Raw genomic sequence first — 21,184 nt, 5'->3', positions numbered from 1 at the left:
GCAGGCTCAGTAGTTGTGGTGCACGGGCCTAGTCGCTCCGCGGCATGTGGGATCCTCCCAGACCAGGGCTCGAACCCGTGTCCCCTGCATTGGCAGGCAGATTCTCAACCACTGCGCCACCAGGGAAGCCCATGTTGTTTGTATTTTCATTAATGCTTCAACTTTTAAAAATTACTTCCTGTAAGTGGTAATGAGGGGTAAATTTTCAGACAGTAAGCAAGGACTTAACTATAGGACTGTTATTAAAATTAATGAATGTCATTGTTAGAACACAGTAAATCTATACCATTAATGTCCTCTAATTGCTAATCATCATTAAGGAGTTAGAACATCATTATCATTACTTTTCCTAAGTTTTTTTTGAACATCTTCAACATTAAAGAAAATCAAGGAAAGGTTAAGGTCACATATTTCTGAGTTGGGGATCCAGATTAATTAAATATTTCTATGTAAATAGTATATCTTCAGAATTTTGTGACACTAGAAGTTAAAGCTAAAATTGACAGATAGGACAGCTATGTAGCTATTAGAGGAAGCTACTTCCCCCCCCCCCCCAACTTCTGTCTCTGGAGGTTTTATAAATTGTCTACAAGTTAGTGTCCCAAAGGATAAAAATTATCTGTTATAATATATAGTTGTTAGATGATTTCAAAAGTATTTCAAAGTGTTTTAATTCCAAGAATTGAAAGTGTTTCAAATCTAAAATTCCTTTTGGTACGAATTCTCAAATAAATTGATAGCATAGTTTCTTTAGTTTATACTGTTTATACTCTTAACAGTTTACACTGTTTATACTCTTTCTACCCATTGACTTTGTACTCTTTGTGGCTCAGCAAATTTGTTTAGCTTTGTCCTTACTTTAAATTATCATTTAGTATTCTTATGATGGAAACAAATTATGAAAAATCTCACTAACATGCTTGCTTCCCCAAAAGGTGATTTCAAGGGGGCACAACTACCTTTTTCAAGGTATTAATCCTTTTTTCTGTACAATGAATTATAGAGTAGAAGTCCTTTTTTCTATCTCATTGGTAGTAAAAGGTATTTTTACCTTCCACATTTCATCTGCAATGGCATTGAGTGGCTTTTAACTCTAATTTGCAATAGGGTATAATATTATGAGAGGCAGGAAAATATCACTTTAAATCATAAAGAATTAGATTAGATATTTCATTTCTCCATAAGATGAATATCTTTTACTAAGATTAGAGAAGGAGAAAATGCATGGCATGAGCAGAAGGTGTGTCCTTCTCTCTCCCTTTTCTCTCATTCACTATTGTTGCTTGAAATTGTTTTTTTGACATGCTAGTAGCAGCTATGATTGAATTTAAGAGAAATGTGGATGATTGTTATCATTACCAAACGAAAAGACTTTTTCTCCTTTGATGCAACAGAAAATGTTTAATGAAAAACAAAATGCTTGTCACGTGTTGTACAACCTACATAAGACAGATGATGGGATATTTCTGTAGCTGATAGCTGAGTAAATCACCTCATTTTCATTGTTTCCACAATGTTGACCAACAGGCTGCCAGGCTGGCTTCCCACTTCTGATTTAAACACATGATTCAGAATGACTTCGGAGGGTTGGGATACTCACAGATTTATGGAGCACTCACATGTGGGATTCTCATCACTGTACAGCAACCCCGTCATTTTCGTGACAGAGCCTGTTTGACTGGTTTGGGATTTATGAAGGAAGTAATTCAGAACAGAGTAATAACTTTCCCTTGGCAATTACACTACCATTTGGTACTTTGTCCCTAAGGGGAAAATGAATGTGCTGGGATCTATCCATGAGTTTAGTGGCTCTGTGTAAGGAACAAATCAAGGTCAGAATCCAAGTGCAGAACATGTGGTTGCGGAATTCTAGTTCTGGTTCTTCAGCCTTAAGGCTCTCCACATTTGTGTGACACTTTATGGTTTACAAACTACCTATCCATTTCTCTTCTTTTAACCCTCACAATGACCCTGGGAGGTAAATACCATTTCTCCCATTTGTAAAGAAGGCAACCGAGACTAAAAATGTTGCCTTCCTTGATGAAGTTCATTATTCAGCAAATATTTTTAAGCATTTGCAATGTGAAGGTTTTATGATGCATGCTGCGGATACAAAGAGAAATAAAACTTAGTCCCTGCTTCAGTTTTTTAACTATTAATTATGAAGAATTTCAAATATATAAAAAACCCTCTAGAGCTATGTACCAAAGCCCCTGTATCCATTGCTCTGCATCAGCAATTATTAACTTATGGTCAGTCTTATTTCATTCATGTCCCCAACCAAACTTTCATACTATTTTGAAGTAAATTCTAGACATCAAATCATTTCTTCAAAAATATCTTCACTATGTGTATCTAAAAAATGACATTATTAAACATGATGACCTAAAATTAGTATTTCCTCAATAATATCAAATATTCAGGGGAGTTCCCTGGTGACCTAGTGGTTAGGATCTCAGGCTTTCACTGCCGTGACCCAGGTTCAGTCCCTGGTCAGGGAACTGAGATTCCCCTAAGCTGCACAGTTTGGCCAAAAAAAAAAAAAAAAAAAAAAAAAAATCAAATACTCAAGATGTGTTCAAATTTCCAGTTGTCTCATAAATGCCACTTTTTTTTTTTTTTTACAGTTTGTTTGAATTAGGATTCAAATAATATTACTGCACTGTGGTTGGTTGATATGTTTTTTGATCACTTTTAAACTATTGGTTTTCTTCTTCACCTTTTAAAAAATTCTTTCCAAATTATTTGAAAAAGAATGAGGCTGTTTGTCCTGTATGATTTCCCACAGTTCGGATTTTGCCGATTGCATCCCCACTCTGCATTTCTATGTGTTCCTCTGTCTTCTCTATCACCTATGAATTGGTAATCAAGTCTACAGGCTTAATTTAAGGCCTTTTAACAAGTTAGCTTCAGAGCTGACTCTATATGAACACATAAAATAAAGAGTAGTCTCTCTTTTTATGATATTTGCAGCTATTTCTGTTCAGTGCCTAAATCTATTGTCACTAGAGCTTGCAAATGGTGATTCATTCATTCCTTTTCCGTTTATAAAAGAAATAGCTTTTCAAAGAGAAACTTGCTCTCATTTACTATTTGGTGACCCAGTGATACAGTTCTTAAGGAAAGACGGGATAAATGCTTGATTGTTTCCTTGCATTTTTCAGCATCAAAAATAATGAGCCAGTTCTCTGGCATAATGAGCCAGTTCTCTATGTAGTGACCAATTATTTTGTTCTGTTTTGTTTTTAGTTAAGTATCATTTTGACCTATGGATTTAAGTATGTTTGATAAGTTTAAATCCATTGCCGTTTTTATTCCTATTGCTACTCAGAATGTCTAACATTGGCCAGGAGCTTCTTCAAGTTGGCTGCAGAGCCCGGGTTAAATGGGATGCTATCACTTCGCTCTTGTTAGATGCCCTTTAGATTTCAGTTAGATTTCACTTTCGGTGCCTCTTCTAAAAATCTTCCCAACTGAGTCATCACTGTCTTGTGCATGACTAGATTACACTCTCGGAAGTGTTTTGTTTTGTTTTGTTTTCAAAATGCCTCCACTTTTTGGACTGTACCTTCTTGCTTAATTTCGTGTCAGTCCAAAATTTAGACCTTAGCTGTACACTTAGAAAATTACATAGGGAATTATAGTGGCCGCATATATGTAGCACTACCTCTGTGGATACCCTAGGGGTGGGATTGCCTTGATTTTGAGATTTCTTGTTGATATTTTTACCTGAGGTGGGCTATCCAGGCCCAGGAGGTGCCCTACAGTTCTGTCCAGGAAGCGATTTCTCCAATGCTTCATATGCTTTTATTCAAGTCCTTTGCTCTGCCTTCTAAGCCTGAGTTTAGGACCCCAAATCCCTTTCCACACCCTTAATTTGTCCCTTTCCCATAAGACCCTGAGATGGAAAACATCTCTTGTTTGAAGCAGTTCCTCTTATTTACATTAAAGACTGTAATTTTATGTGAGTACCTCTCCTTTTCTTTTTTAGAGCACATTCTAGTGCTCTGTTGTTTTTACCTCTGTCAACAATATTTCTGAAAGCAAAGTGTTGTTGCAATGCGTGCTCTTCACGGTAGGTATGTTGCTCCTAACTGGAGTTAGCCTCTCCAGGCCAGTCTGAACTGTGGATGTTCCTTGACTTCCGGAGATTAGACTTGATAATGAAGAGGCCCAGGGAATGGGGGGCAGCGGTGAAGAAAGTGGTTTTGGCAAAAGAGACACAAATGACCAAAGTCTAAAAGCTTTATCTACTAAGGCCTCCATTTCAAAGTCACTGTCATGGACCAAATCAGTCTCTCCTTCCACATCTGTTCTCTTATATTATTTTTTTCCTCATAAGGCTCCCAGAGATTACTTCCACTTGATTTCCCCCATATTCCTATCCTCATTTTTTTAACTAGAAGATGGGAAAAAGAATAAAAAATTACTTCCTAGGCCTTTCGGAATAGTGGTTAAGAATGTCACGGGCTCGGAGCAGGAAGATTGGATTCAAATAACAGCAAATCCTTATTTGCAGTATGACCCTGGAGAGGTTAAGTAACCTTTTTGAGCCTCAGTTTTGATCTGTAAGATGAGGATAGTAATGTTGCTAATCTCAGAAGATTGTCATGAGGCTTTAATTACATAACGTATGTGTAGCACTTGGCCTAGGGACTGGCACATAGGGAGTGCTGACTCTGTTGGCCACCACAGTGACTGCCTTTTTTCCTTTGTCTGAGACCAGTGGCTGATTGATGATGCCTGAAAACATGAACTCAGATTTGCCAGGAACCAGAATATGTTATAACTAGTAACATGAGAATTCGAATTTGGGTGTTCCATCCAAAGAAAATCATCCAGAATATGTAAAAGCATTGTGCACAAAGATGTTCATAGGTCTGTTACTTAAGATATGAAAAATGTATATACCCAAAATACTCAACAATGGTGAACCGCACTTATCTTCCCAACAGAATATTCTTAGAACTAATTTGAAAGTAATTATGAGGAATTCCTAATAATATGGAAAATTAAGTTAAATATATAAACTTACATACAATGTAATAAAATCTATATAAAAGACAAAACTTTGACATAAATGTTAGACAAGAGGAGATATACCCAGTTACTTTTAAGTGACTTGGTTTGAGTGATGTTTTTCTCTTTCCTAGTTTCCTATTATTCACACATTTCTCTAAGAAAACAGCCTTATAGGAAGTTAGAAGCTCCACTGATTTATGGACCTTTAGGTTAATGATTTGATATCCTGATGTCAGTAAACTCAAACTCTGCAAAGTCATGCTGTAATTTTTATTCGTCCTACTCCCATGTGGCTCTGTAGAGCATTGGAAAATTTCACTGTCCAGAAAGCAGAATTCCATACGAACTTTAAGCGTTGTATTTTCCATGGAAATTATAAGCTACATGGATAATTTTTCTGGTGTTCTTTCAGGCTATTTTCTGTATTTAAATTCTGGAATAAATCTTCTAATTAACTCAAAATGGAATATACAGCTTCCTGTATATACACTATATATTCTTTTAAAATGTGTTCATTGTTTAAATGATTTCTCCATGACCTTCCCATATCATCTGATGCTGTTTTTAGCAATTGAGCAACAACAAATAATGCATGGATAAGCTTTTGGAATTTTTTTTTTCTGATACCTGCATAAGAAACTGTTTCTAAAACAAATCGCATGCACAGCCTACCTTACAAACAAAACAAAACAAAGCATTATGTCTGTTTTCATGTCATCGATTTCACTCAAGAGGTTATATATTTCTCATAAGCATAGTCTGTGTAGTGAGAGAGAGAAGATCAACTGGAAAATCATATTTCACTTCATTCTCATCTTGGAAGACCATGTGGCAGTTTGAGTTTGCTCTCTCTTCCAGCTAGAGTCACCCTTTTCGAATATAAATCAGATCATGTCATTTCCCAGCTCAAAAACTTTCGGTGGCTTCCCATCACCTGTAGAAAAATGATCTGAAGCCCTTATTATTTAGAGCCTTCATGATCTAGCACCACCAACCTCTGCAACCTCAGGCCCTACTCTTTGTCTCAGGCTTATTCCACTTCAGCCACAAAGTCCCTTTTATTATCTTTCAAGATCCCAAATTTGTTCCTGTCTCAGGACTTTTGAACTTGCTGTTTCCTCAATCAGAATTCGCCTCCTGCCAGATTCACTCAGCCTGTTCTCTCACTTCATGCAGGTGTCTTCAGGGAGGCCTTTCCCTAAACACCCGATTTAAATTATTCCCCCGTAAATCTCCTTTCCCTAATATTGCTTCATTTCCCTTCATAGCCCTGAGATTTTATTAGCTATTTATTTGCGCTTCTGGTCTAAGGGCGATGAGTGCTGTGATCATGACATGTAAACAGATGTTAAAGAAAGGGAGAAAGAAAGCCTTTAACCCTATTTCAGATGGGTTTCGGGGAGGCAGACTCATGCAGGGGAACCAGTGGGAGCTTTCTTGCCAGTCCTGGCTTTGAATTCCATCCCTATCGCTTATTAGCCAGGTGAGCTCAGCAAGGTGCTTCTCTTCTGTAAACTTTAGCTTCTTTATCTTAAAAAAAAAAAAAGGCATAATAGTACTGATCTTGAAGCTTTTAAGGATGATAAACTGAAACAAACATGTCATTCCATAACGACGCATTGCAGGCGGAATACAGTAATTCCTCAATATAGTATAGCTTATACTAATTGATAGTTTTCTAAAAAATAAAATTAAATAAATTAGTTGACTTTGGTTGTAAAGCTAAGGGCTTTTTCATTTTGGGGGAAAATAGCTAACATCTGTTGACTTTTCCAACTAAAGGCCAAACATTGACTTTGCTTCTTAACATTACTGAGTGCCTAGAGGACCCTCTGAATTTAGATCATGGCTGATTTCTTGAGAAATGATGTTGGGAAATGAAGAAACAAGTTTGTGTGTGGAGAAAAAAAGGATGGTTGTGGTGGTGGTAGTGGAACTATACAAGTTGCAAAAATTATTTCTGGATGCTTTATTTTTAATTATTAAATGTTTACAGAAAGAGGGAACTTAGAGATCACGTAATTCACTCTTGTCAATTTACTGACCAGGAGAAGAGATTTCCAAGCCCTCCCTCAATTTATTTAAATACATGGTATAAAATAACACATAAAGGAGAGTAGGAGAGTTATTTATTAATCAGAGAAATAAAGTATAGAGATGTTGTATAATGCCTCTGCTTTCTCACTGGCTATAAAGCTATTTTACTTTATTATAGGCTAACTTATTCAAAGCTATTGGCTAGTTAGCAATGGCCTTCTTGTCTTCTATCATGTGTATCATTAATAAACAAGATGAGCAAAAATACTACAAAGATCACTCCAATAGAATTTTTCCATCCTTCTGGTATCGTTTAACCTTAGAAAATGCTTAATTTAAAAAATATGGTTCTGTTTAAATTTTAATATATTTGTAAAATGTGCTTGTTTTTAAGAACTGACATTATTACCATAATTTAATTTAGTTTTGAGGAACATTTATTAAGTGCCTATTTTTTAAAATTTTATTATTATTTTTTTATACAGCAGGTTCTTATTAGTTTTTGATTTTATACATATTAGTGTATATATGTCAATCCCAACCTCCCAGTTCATCCCACCTTCCCCCCCACCCCCGCTAACTTTCCCCCCTTGGTGTCCATACGTTTGTTCTCTACATCTATGTCTCTATTTCTGCCTTGCAAACTGGTTCATCTGTACCATTTTTCTAGATTCCACATACATACGTTAATATACGATATTTTTTTCCTCTTTCTGACTTACTTCACTCTGTATGACAGTCTCTAGGTCCATCCACGTCTCTACAAATGACCCAATTTCGTTCCTTGTTATGGCTGAGTAATATTCCATTGTATATATGTACCACATCTTCTTTATCCACTCGTCTGTTGATGGGCACTTAGGTTCCATGACCTGGCTATTGTAAATAGCACTGCAATGAACATTGGGGTGCATGTGTCTTTTTGAATTATGGTTTTCTCTGGGTATATGCCCACTAGTGAGATTGCTGGGTCATATGGTAATTCTATTTTTAGTTTTCTAAGGAACCGCCATACTGTTATGTACAGTGGCTGTATCAATTTACATTCCCACCAACAGTGCAAGAGGGTTCCCTTTTCTCCACACCCTCTCCAGCATTTGTTGTTTGTAGATTTTCTGATGATGCCCATTCTAGCTGGTGTGAGGTGATACCTCACTGTAGTTTTGATTTGCATTTATCTAATAATTAGTGATGTTGAGCAGCTTTTCATGTGCCTCTTGGCCATCTGTACGTCTTCTTTGGAGAAATGTCTATTTAGGTCTTCTGCCCATTTTTGGATTGGGTTGTTTGTATTTTTGATATTGAGCTGCATGAGCTACTTATATATTTTGGAGATTAATCCTTTGTCTGTTGATTCATTTGCAAATATTTTCTCCCATTCTGAGGGCTGTCTTTTCATCTTGTTTATAGTTTCCTTTGCTGTGCAAAAACTTTTAAGTTTCATTAGGTCCCATTTGTTCATTTTTGTTTTTATATCCATTACTCTAGGAGGTGGTTTCAAAAAAAATCTTGCTATGATTTATGTCATAGCATGTTCTTCCTATGTTTTCCTCTAAGAGTTTGATAGTGTCTGGTCTTACATTTAGGTCTTTAATCCATTTTGAGTTTATTTTTGTGTATGGTGTTAGGGAGTGTTCTAATTTCATTCTTTTACATGTAGCTGTCCAGTTTTCCCAGCACCACTTATTGAAGAGACTGTCTTTTCTCCATTGTATATCCTTGCCTCCTTTGTCATAGATTAGTTGACCATAGGTGCGTGGGTTTATCTCTGGGCTTTCTAACCTATTCCATTGATCTATATTTCTGTTTTTGTGCCAGTACCATATTGTCTTGATTACTATAGCTTTGTAGTAGAGTATGAAGTCAGGGAGTCTGATTCCTCCAGCTCTTGTTTTTTTCCCTGAAAATTGCTTTGGCTATTCGGGGTCTTTTGTGTCTCCATACAAATTTTAAGATTTTTTATTCTAGTTCTGTAAAAAATGCCACTGGTAATTTGATAGGGATTGCATTGAATCTGTAGATTGCTTTGGGTAGAATAATCATTTTCACAATATTGATTCTTCCAATCCAAGAACATGGTATATCCCTCCATCTGTTTGTGTCATCTTAGATTTCTTTCATCAGTGTTTTTGAGTACAGGTCTTTTGTCTCCTTAGGTAGGTTTATTCCTAGGTATTTTATCCTTTTTGTTACAATGGTGGATGGGATTGTTTCCTTAATTTATCTTTTGTTGTTTATTGGAATGCAAGAGATTTCTGTGCATTAATTTTGTATCCTGCAACTTTACCAAATTCATTGATTAGCTCTAGTAGTTTTCTGGTGGCACCTTTAGGATTATCTATGTATATAGTATCATGTCATCTGCAAACAGTGAGAGTTTTACTTCTTTTCCAGTTTGGGTTCCTTTTATTTCTTTTTCTTCTCTGATTCCTGTGTCTAAGACTTCCAAAACTATGTTGAATAATAGTGGCAAGAGTGGACATCCTTGTCTTGTTCCTGATCTTAGAGGAAATGCTTTCAGTTTTTCACATTTGAGAATGATGTTTGCTGTGGGTTTGTCATATATGGCCTTTATTATGTTGAGGTAGGTTCACTCTATGCCCACTTTCTGGAGAGTTTTTATCATAAATGGGTGTTGAATTTTGTCAAGAGCTTTTTCTGCATCTATCAAGATGATCATATGGTTTTTATTCTTCAATTTGTTAATATGGTGTATCACACTGATTGATTTGCATATATTGAAGAATCTTTGCATCCCAAGGATAAATCCCACCTGATCATGGTGTATAATCCTTTTAATGTGTTGTTGGATTCTGTTTGCTAGTATTTTGTTGAGGATTTTTGTATCTATATTCAACAGTGATATTTTCTGTAAGTTTCTTTTTTTGTAATATATTTGTCTGGTTTTGGTATCAGGGTGATGTCCTCGTAGAATGAGTTTGGGAGTGTTCCTCCCTCTGCTATATTTTGGAAGAGTTTGAGAAGGATGGGTGTTAGCTCTTGTCTAAATGTTTGATAGAATTTACCTGTGAAGCCATCTGGTCCTGGATTTTGTTTGTTGGAAAATTTTTAATCACAGTTTCAATATCATTAATTGTGACTGGTCTGTTAATATTTTCTATTTCTTCCTGGTTCAGTCTTGGAAGGTTATACCTTTCTAAGAATTTGTCCATTACATCCAGATTGTCCATTTTATTGGCATAGAGTTGCATGTAGTAATCTGTTATGATGCTTTGTGTTTCTGCAGTGTCCATTGTAACTTCTCGTTTTCCATTTCTAATTTTATTGATTTGAGTCCTCTCCCCCTTTTTCTTGATGAGTCTGGCTAAAGTTTTATCAGTTTTGTTTATCTTCTCAAATAACCAGCTTTTAGTTTTATTGATCCTTGCTATTGTTTTCTTTGTTTCTATTTCATTTATTTCTGCTCTGATCTTTATGATTTCTTTCCTTCTACTAACTTTGGGTTTTGTTTGTTCTTCTTTCTCTAGTTCCTTTAGGTGTAAGGTTAGATTGTTTATTAGAGATTTTTCTTGTTTCTTGAGGTAGGACTGTATTACTGTAAACTTCCCTCTTAGAACTGCTTTTGCTGCATCCCATAGGTTTTGGATAGGTTGTGTTTCCATTGTCATTTGTTTCTAGGTATTTTTTGATTTCCTCTTTGTTTTCTTCAGTGATCTCTTGGTTTTGTAGTAACGTATTGTTTAGCCTCCATGTGTTTGTGTTTTTTACATCTTTTTCCCTGTAATTGATTTCTAATCTCATAGAGTCGTGGTCGGAAAAGATGCCTGATATGATTTCAATTTTCTTAAATTTACCAAGGCTTGATTTGTGAGCCAAGATGTGATCTATCCTGGAGAATGTTCTGTGTCCACTTGAGAAGAAAGCGTAATCTGCTGTTTACGGATGGAATGTCCTATAAATATCAGTTAAATCTATCTTGTCTATTGTGTCATTTAAAGCTTGTGTTTTCGTATTAATTTTCTGTCTGGATGATCTGTCCGTTGCTGTAGGTGAGGTGTTAAAGTCTCCCACTATTATTGTGTTATTGCCGATTTCCTGTTTTATAGCTGTTAGCATTTGCCTTATGTGTTGAGGTGCTCCTGTGTTGGGTGCATATATATTTATAATTGTTATATTTTCTTCTTGGATTGATCCCTTGATCATTATGTAGTGTCCTTCCTTGTCTCTTGTAACATTCTTTATTTTAAAGTCTATTTTATCGAATATGAGTATTGCTACCCCAACTTTCTTTTGATTTCCATTTGCATGGAATATCTTTTTCCATCCCCTCACTTTCAGTCGTATGTGTCCCTAGATCTGAAGTGGGTCTCTTGTAGACAGCATATATATATGGGTCTTGTTTTGGTATCCATTCAGCGAGCCTGTGTGTTTTGTTTGGAGCATTTAAACCATTCACATTTAAGGTAATTATTGATACGTATATTCCTATTTCCATTTTCTTAATTGTTTTGGGTTTGTTTTTGTAGGTCCTTTTCTTCTCTTGTGTTTCCCACTTAAAGAAGTTCCTTTAGCATTTTTTGTGGAGCTGGTTTGGTGGTGCTGAATTCTCTTAGCTTTTGCTTGTCTGTAAAGCTTTTGATTTCTCCATCAAATCTGAATGAGATCCTTGCTGGGTAGAGTAGTCTTGGTTGTAGGTTCTTCCCTTTCATGACTTTAAATATATCATGCCACTCCCTTCTGACTTGTAGAGTTTCTGCTGAGAAATCAGCTGTTAACCTTATGGGAGTTCCCTTGTATGTTATTTGTTGTTATTCCCTTGTTGCTTTTAATAATTTTTCTTTGTCTTTAATTTTTGTCAGTTTGATTACTATGTGTCTCGGTGTGTTTCTCTTGGGTTTATCCTGCCTGGGACTCTGTGCTTCCTGGACTTGAGTGGCTATTTCCTTTCCCATATTAGGGAAGTTTACGATTATAATCTCTTCAAATAATTTCTCAGGTCCTTTCTCTCTCTCCTCCTTCTGGGACCCCTATAATGGGAATGTTGGTGCATTTACTGTTGTCCCAGAGGTCTCTTAGGTTGTCTTCATTTCTTTTCATTCCTTTTTTTTAATTCTGTTCTGCGGCAGTGATTTCGACCATTCTGTCTTCCAGGTCACGTATCCATTCTTCTGCCTCAGTTATTCTGCTATTGATTCCTTCTAGTGTATTTTTCATTTCAGTTATTGTATTGTTCATCTCTGTTTGTTTGTTCTTTAATTCTTCTAGGTCTTCATTAAACATTTCTTGCATCTTCTCGATCTTTGCCTCCATTCTTTTTCTGAACTCCTGGATCATCTTCACCATCATTATTCTGAATATTTTTTTCTGGAAGGTTGCCTATCTCCACTTCATTTAGTTGTTTTTCTGGGGTTTTATCTTGTTCCTTCATCTGGTACATAGCCCTCTGCCTTTTCATCTTGTCTATCTTTCTGTGAATGTGGTTTTTGTTCCACAGGCTGCAGGATTGTAGTTCTTCTTGCTTCTGCTGTCTGCCCTCTGGTGGATGAGGCTATCTAAGAGGCTTGTGCAAGCTTCCTGATGGGAGGGACTGGTGGTGGGTAGAGCTGGCTGTTGCTCTGGTGGGCAGAGCTCAGTAAAACTTTAATCTGCTTGTCTGCTGATGGGTGGGGCTGAGTTCCCTCCCTGTTGATCATTTGGCTTGAGGTGACCCAGCACTGGAGCCTACAGGACCTTTGGTGGGCTAATGGTGGACTCTGGGATGGCTCACGCCAAGGAGTACTTCCCAAAACTTCTGCTGCCAGTGTCCTTGTCCCCGTGGTGAGCCACAGCCACCCCCCACCTCTGCAGGAGACCCTCCAATACTAGCAGGTAGGTCTGGTTCAGTCTCCTATGGGGTCACTGCTCCTTCCCCCGGGTCCTGATGTGCACACTCCAAGAGTGGAGTCTCTGTTTGCCCCAGACATGTTGAAGTCCTGCAATCAAATCCTGCTAGCCTTCAAAGTCTGATTCTCTGGGAATTCCTCCTCCCCCTGTCAGACCCCCAGGTTGGGAATCCTGACGTGGGGCTCAGAACCTTCACTCCAGTGGGTGGACTTCTGTGGTATAATTGTTCTCCAGTTTGTGAGTCACCCACCCAGTAGTTATGGGATTTGATTTTATTGTGATTGAGCCCCTCCTACCATCTCGCTGTGGCTTCTCCTTTGTCTTTGGATGTAGGGTATCTTTTTTGGTGAGTTCCATCATCCTGTTGATGATTGTTCAGCAGTTAGTTATGATTCTGGTGCTCTCGCAAGAGAGAGTGAGCGCACGTCCTTCTACTCTGCCATCTTGAACTTACAATATTGAGTGCCTATTTTGAACTAGATTCTGCAGTAGGCTATGGGGATAAAAAGATGGGTAAAAAGAATGCTTCATTTCCTTACAGATCTAAGTCCAGTGAGTGAGAAAGATAGTATCATGATAAAATTCTGATTAATATCATGATATTTATTATGAATAGGGGTGTTATGTGAGGTCAGAAAATAGGTGCCTAAGTCAGTTTTGGGAGAGGGCTTCCTGGAAGAAAAGCAACAGGAGGACAACGGACTATGAGACTCCTTTTTGTACAACTTAATGTTCGTAATTTTGTGGGGCTGCAAGTAAGTATAGCCGTCCCTTTGTATCCTTCAGGGACTGGTTTCAGGAACCCCCACAAATACAAAAATCCTCCAGTGCTCAGGTCCCTTATATAAAATGGCATAGTATTTGCATATAACCTGCGTACATCATCCAGGATACTTTAAATCATCTCTAGATTAATACTTATAATACCATATACAATGTAAATATCATGTAAGTATTTGTCAGTACGCAGCAAATTCAAGTTTTGCCTTTTGGAACTTTCTGTAATTTTGGCATATTTTTTCCCAAATATTTTTTATCTACAGTTGGTTGAATCCACTGATGCAGAACCCGTGGATGTGGAGGGCCGACTGTAACTTCCTTTTCACCTCTGCTGCAGGCAACAGTTGCCAGTGCCTGAATCATATCTTTATTTTCTCTAGGGAATGACCAAATGGACCCATGGTTGACACAGATAACTCTCCTGTGTAGTTTCCTCTTTATTCTATGGTACTCCGAGGACTAGTGGAATTTTCAATCTCCACCATAGGATCTTCCCACAAAGAGCACATTAAAGTCTTTTAATAATGAATAACAAAGAATAATAGATAAAATAGTAAACTTCTTAATTAAGCATTTCAGTAATTGCTTTAAAAATCTATGCCCTAAGGGACAGTTACAGTACCTTCTCCATATAGGGTGAAATAATGTAGTAGGCTATTTATTGGCTTTAAATGAATATTCAATTAATGAAAACTGGAATATGATGCTCTGAAAAGTCTGAAGATTGTGCTTTCTATTTTTTCCTAAGTTTCAAGCACCCAGAAACCAATGGCTTTTAAAGAAAAATCATGGTAAAATAGGTTATTTGTTTACAAGCCACCCATCATAGTAGATTTAAGAGCTAACATTCACAGGAATTCAGAGCAGCTTTTAAAAAGTAGTTTTGAATCTTAGGTGAAAACAAAGCCAGCTAAGATCAGTGCACTTTAACATCAGTTAATATAGTCTGGTTTTAATCTCCTTCTTATAAAAATATTCTCTTGTATGCCTAAAAATATATTTCATTGCCAGCTCCCATAAATTAGAGAAGGAGGAGGGGAGGGTATGTGTGTTGGAGGGGCAGGGATGGGAGGAAGAACTGTATAGGTGCAATATGCAATCTTTTATCCATTTCTTAAACTTTCCTCATTTGCTTCTCTTCTCCATTGTCTTTTCTTGATTCCTAACTCATTTCTTATGCCAAGCCCTACCTCAACAGTAGAGAATATAAATATCATCTACAATTTCTTCCTAAAAGATTAATAAAACACATTTAGTTATACATGAAATATTCTTTAAATTTGCTAATTCCACCCCCCCCCCATTTTTTAGCAACATTTCCCTGTGATGATGCAAATTTAAGGAAACTGCATTTCAGCATCAGGCCCCTAAGTGTGCTCCCTTCTGGTCTGATTACTTTGAGCTAATGTCATGTTCCATTCACTGGGATTCCACACACTTCCCCTATATTGATTACTTTATCAGTAGTAGTAATCACAGATATCATTACCAGCCAATTACACAAACACATATCTAAACTAGGTAACTTATTCACCAACATTATCTCTTACAAGTCTTAATTTTGCAATGAAGCTGATTATCCTATTATCCAATTGAGTATAGCTACATATTTTGATTTAGTAGGCTAAATGAAAGTATATTGAATTATATAGTAGATGATTACTTACATATGTTTGTAACAGCGCAAAATGAGGGCAATTTGAGTGTAATCTGTTTCTTATTCTATTTGAGGACTGCATTAGAGAAGCTAACTGCTTTAAAAAAAAATAGACCCAAACATATATTCGGATCAAAAACAATAGAAGTGTATTTCCTGCTCACATAACAGAACTGGGTGTGAGAACTGGTACTTGGGGATGCAGTCATCCAGAGACCCAGGTGGTTTCTGACATGTTCAATACAAGAGTTCAATACAAGGTCACCCTGGAAGATTCATTTTAGGGAAAAAGAACATGGAGGAGCTAATGAAAGATGTCTATGAGCTGACCTTGACAGTGAGGAACTCTTATATTCTACAGGCTAGGGCTTAGTCACGTGACCACACATAACTACCAAGGGAATAGTAATTATACTCTATTCCAGGAAGTAGAGGAGAACGTGGATTTTGGTGAGCAGTTAGCAATTTTTGGCATAAGCACTCAAAACAGAACCTGCTCCATTTCTTCATTTAATGAATACTTTTCTTTACTTGTCTTGTCATTATTTCGAATATCTATTAGGCTTGCTTTGCTTTAATTTTCTAACACTGTGTCAGATGACCTGTAAAACCTAGATCCAAGCTCTGACTCTTAGAAGATTTGCACATAACATATCAAACAATTGAAGAGTGGGGAATATAAAAATTATAAGGTTTTTTTTTCAAAATTTTAAACAAATACATTATGCCCATATTGTGGTAATAATTTTTTCAGCAGGCTAAATTATAGATAAGTAGGTTAGAATAAAAGGATTTTGGAGCTAAAAAAGATATCTCCTAGTTCAACCCTCTTATTTCACAGATAAGGAATGTGGGGCTTGGAGAGATGAATTTGTTTAATTGTTCAGGAGGCACTCATGGTTCCAGGCTCGTCCTCAGTTTCATGCTCTTTCTTGGGTCCAAGTCTCTTTTCACAACATTATTTGTCATACTTTTTAATTTGTAGTCATATTTCTCACAAAACGTAAGTCATTGAAAGATGTCCATCCATGTATAGAGAAGAAGTGAAACATAAAAAATTGTAACTGACATAAGGTAGTATATTTAAATCTGTGAGAAAATAGACCCAAACACCTTTCTTGATTTTCCAAACTTATTTGAAGGGCCCTAATAAATTAGCTACATACTAAAGGTTCTTTTTTTTTAATACCTTATTTTTCTTGTTTCCTTAACAAAAGAATAATGGCTTCAACTCTAAAATTATATAATCCATGGCATAGGGATTACATAATTTTAGGGGAGGCAAATTTATGACCACCATGCTAATGAATATCTAGAATTAAAAGTTCAGGGGAAACAAATTATGAAATCTGAAATACTGGAAGCTGTGTTACTTTTAAGGAAAAAAACCAAATCATTACTTTTAAAACCCTTGTAAGCAAAATTTAACTGTTTTATTATGGTGCTACATTAGCAAAAATAAGAAGTTTCTTATTTAATTGTTGCTGCCTTAGCCTAATTTCATGCTATTTCTGCAAGGATGTATAAAATGGAAACTGTACAAGAAAAGTGGCACACATCTAGATGGAGTCCAAATCATACAAACTCTAGGAAATTTTGTGGAAATGTAGAAATTTGGGGTGATTTTTATCATTCTTGTTTATGTCAGACATTAACTGTGGTTGATCTTATACCAGGAGTGAACCAAAATCATTAGAGTGATGCTCGTTCATTTATTAAATCCAATAATCTTCAGAATTGGTCTTTATTATGAACATTATAAACACAGCTGCAAGTTAATATTTGTCTTTAGAGTAGTTTTTGCTTATCACACAAGTAAAGACTAAATAATCTGGCAAACTTGTTCGAAATGAAGATGAGAAAAGGCTTTGCTCTCTCCCTGTCTGCCTTCTACCAAACACAAATAAAAAGGTCCATCTAATTTTGTGATGCCACAAAGACTAATGGTGTGAAATGTAGGTAAAGAAGATAACCGGGCTTTGGTTGCTTTCATATTTACCTATCCCCTGTGTTAAAAGTCTGCATTCAGTTGATTATTAATGTAAAAAAATTCAGCAAAATACATAGTGTCAGGGACATCAAGGCTAAGGCCATCTTTTAATGTACTGGGTACTGTCATTTATATTGCTTTGATTTGCAAGGATTTTATATGCAATCTACTGTAGATTTTATATGTAATCACTTCTTTTTTGGATATACCCTCTTTAAATGTGGGCAGCATGTGTTCAGATAGCTTTAAAAAGCTACAGTTTCATATTTTCCAAAGAATCTGACATTGGTCCCCACAGTGACACAGCATCTATTGAAAATAATAAATGGGAAGAGTCTATTTCTTTAACATTTTTGTAATTTGGACTTAAAATCTAACTCTGATCTTCATAGGTGTTATAGAAAGCATTTATTTTTTTAAACAGGAAGGTTTGAAGAATGCTTGTATGGTAATGTAACATAGATACAGTCAAAACTGTAAATTGCTATTTTAATTTGATTATCCTTTTGAAAACAACCTGGATTAAATATCATTATACAGAGCTACATGAAAAGTAAAGAGAATGCATTGAGAAACCAGAATTTCATTTCAGTAATCAATTATTTTCAGTTACTTGTGACTGCTGAAATGTTTCCGTGAAGGAAAATACCTAGAGTTGATTTATTCAAATTCCACAATTCTTTCCTTTTTAAAAATATTCATTCTGATATTTTTGTGTTCATTCAAATTTTTAACTCTCCAACTCTGTATATATCAAGGGACATTGGCATCCTAAGTAGGACTATATTTAAAAAGTGAGTAATTTTATTTTTATAGTACTGAGTATGGCTTCTTTATACTGTGATGAATCTTGCCTTCTGCCTTTTATTTGCATAAGTAAAATCTTCATTTTTGCATCATCATGTATCTTTTCTGCATATAATTAACATTAACTTTTTTGGCTGTGCAGAGCTGGCTATTTGCCTCAGAATATTCCCCTGGAGATTATCAGATACCTGTCTGAGGAGAAGGATTTTCTTCCTTGGCATGCCGCCAGCCGAGCTCTTTATCCTCTAGATAAATTACTGGACCGCATGGAGAAATACAATGTCTTCAATGTAAAAAGATATATTTTCTTCTTTCTTATTTTCAGAAGATAATCTGTTTTCTCATTATCTACTATATTCAACTTATCCTGAGTTATTTTAGTTCCTTCTAATTTGTGCTATTTTTGTCCTGATCTTCTGTGCAACACTAATGGCAAATTCTTGAAGAAGGAATGTAATACATGCTACTTTTTGTTCTAGCCTGAAAGTGTCAATTAAGCTTAAATGCCTCAAAATTTAAGAACAAATACACATGGCACATCCTTAAAGTTCAAACTTACTTCCCTAGAGTTAAAGGGCTCTGTGTTCACAAAGGACTTAACCTGGGGAGAGGGATACAAAGATCTTCACAGAATATAGATAGTTTCAGTAAAGATTCTTAGTCATTATTTTTAACCAAAAGGGCATAGTAAATTCAATTCACTTCCTTAATTAACAAGGATAAGATCAACATTGAGGCAAAAGCCCATTCATAATTGGGTCCAAGGGGATATAGGAGAGCAAACAACAGATAATCCAAATAGACCTGAAGACATGACAAACATTCCAAAATGTTACCTGACCAGATTTTCTAAGCTTGAAGACTGGAAAACCAGAATTGCACTGCTGACACCACCTAATCTAATGTAATAATCATTTTGAATAAGATTAGGATTAAGTACTGCTAATGAGCTTTTGATTCCAAAATTTCTTATCACCAGTGAAGCTTTGCATATGAGAATATGTCTCTGTAACTCCTATCACCTTTGGGCACTATTTATTTCCTTTTAGTTATTTTAAGACTCTGCCCTGTGTCTTATAAAATCATCCTAATTTATGACATACTGGCTCTGCTAATTAACCTACACATTTGGAATGACTCGAGACTAGATTGCTGTGACATGAAATCTGTTTATTAGAGCCATCTAAACTGTGTGATGTCCGTAAGAGTTGCTTCTTTCTATTTTATCCTAAACCTACATGAAAGCACCTCTGTTTTAATATTTTTTTAAATGGGAATAATCCTGGCTTGACTGTTCATTGTTGTTAGTTTTGTCTAAGCCCTTGAAACAGACATGCGTGGAAATGTATCATTACAGTTATGGTATAATTTTTATCGGCTGGAGAAGGACTTATTACTCTTCTCTTTTCTTCTTAACACAGAGACACTGCAATATTAAACTTATGTAAAGTAAAATACATTTTTGTATATATTTGTACTTTAGAAGAGTATATCATGTCAGACACCTCATTTTCAATAAAAGTTAAGAATTGCTTTTACTGTAATTTCAGTGCTTTCGTTCCATTGACAGAATCCAAGGACCACATTAAAGTGAGGAGAGCATATCTTACCTTGCTACTGATAGTTAAATATATCATTAGATGAATGGATTTTGACTTTGAAATACCACATCATTTTACTAAAGAGTGTTCTGTGTACGTCAGGTTCAAAAAGGCTAGGCTATTGACTGGGCTTATAGAACAGTTTTGCATTAAATATGGTCTATTGACATAAAACACATAAATATTAGGTGCTCATTTTCATAAACTATATCTACATACATTTGTATATATGTATGTATGGATTCATTATCAATATTCCTCACTTTCCTTGTTCTGCTACAAAAATTATCACCTCAAATATTTAATAGTGCAAATTACTTAATTGTTCAGTAGGAAGTAAAGAGTAGACTTCTATCACTGCAACTGTATTTTACACTAATTTTCTATATTTGACATATCAAGTTGAATAAAATTATAATAGAGCATTACCATGCCCATAATTTTACTGATATTTCAAAGTTGGTTCATTTAGAAAATATTTTAATTTTACTGTATAATTTTAATTGTCAGCATGGAGCGATTTGAAAATGATATTATCTTTATTTCTCCTACCCCCCCATTTAGGAATATATTTTAAAGCAAGTTGCAACAACGTACATCAAGCTTGGTTGGCCAAAAAGCAATTTTAATGGATCTCTTGTTCAAGCAGCCTACCAACATGAGTATGGTTTTATTTTCTCATTTGCTTTTTTCCCCCAGAACTGTACAGTAATACACCACTAAAACCATTGTGACTTTAGCAGCATGAGACGATCTTTCTTTCATTCTGCATCTTTCGTTTCCCTCTCCTGGGAGGACTTCTGATGGGCAACACAGTTTCCACCACCTGGTACTGAGAACAAAGGCTTTTCTTTGCCATGTTTTAATTTAAGATCTGCCTCTATTGGTAAAGTTGAGATCTGAACCCATACCCCTCACTATAGTACTGTTTCCAGAGAAGACCTCTTTATGTATAACTTCTACCCTGCTTAGTTATCTCTTGCTCAGCAAAATGGAATTTCCATATCTGAAAATTAATTTTGTGCTAATTATTTACTTATCTACTGCAATGTAGTGTAACGAGTTTCCTTTTCTCTCTAGATATTAACACTGTTTGTTAATTTTTCTTTTCCTTTTGATGATACCCAGAGAGCTACGTAGAGAAGTTATAATGCTAGCATGTAGTTTTGGCAACAAGCACTGTCACCAACAGGCATCAACGCTTATTTCAGATTGGATTTCCAGCAACAGAAACAGGTAAGTTGAACCAAATCCTGTATTTCTGTTATGATTCATACTGCTTTCAGATTCTCAGTGGACACATTCCATTTATCAACTGGAGAAAAACAAGACAAGAAAAAAACACTGCAAAACTTTGTTTCAGGTTCACAGCTTACAAAGCAACAGCATGAAAGCCACAATACACATATCTTTGGAATGTTTTATGTACTTTTAAACTACCTTTCT

At 35.9% G+C, this 21,184-nt stretch overlaps 1 protein-coding gene across 2 annotated transcripts in view; it reads left to right on the top strand.

Annotated features, from left to right (window-relative positions):
* The window catches only part of TRHDE (thyrotropin releasing hormone degrading enzyme), a 394,213-nt gene that overhangs the window by 336,101 nt on the left and 36,928 nt on the right, over window positions 1-21,184 (top strand). For both annotated transcript variants that reach the window (XM_082418907.1, XM_082418908.1), the window contains exons 13-15: window positions 18,280-18,427; window positions 20,303-20,400; window positions 20,867-20,974. In XM_082418907.1, coding sequence (XP_082275033.1) covers window positions 18,280-18,427; window positions 20,303-20,400; window positions 20,867-20,974 — 354 coding nt within the window. The remainder of the gene's footprint in view (window positions 1-18,279; window positions 18,428-20,302; window positions 20,401-20,866; window positions 20,975-21,184) is intronic.

The sequence above is a fragment of the Balaenoptera physalus genome (assembly GCF_965194825.1).
Source record: "Balaenoptera physalus genome assembly, chromosome: 13".
Classification (NCBI taxonomy): Eukaryota; Metazoa; Chordata; class Mammalia; order Artiodactyla; family Balaenopteridae; genus Balaenoptera; species Balaenoptera physalus.
The sequence above is the reverse complement of the archived record's forward strand: the minus strand, read 5'-3'. Positions and strand labels throughout refer to the sequence as shown.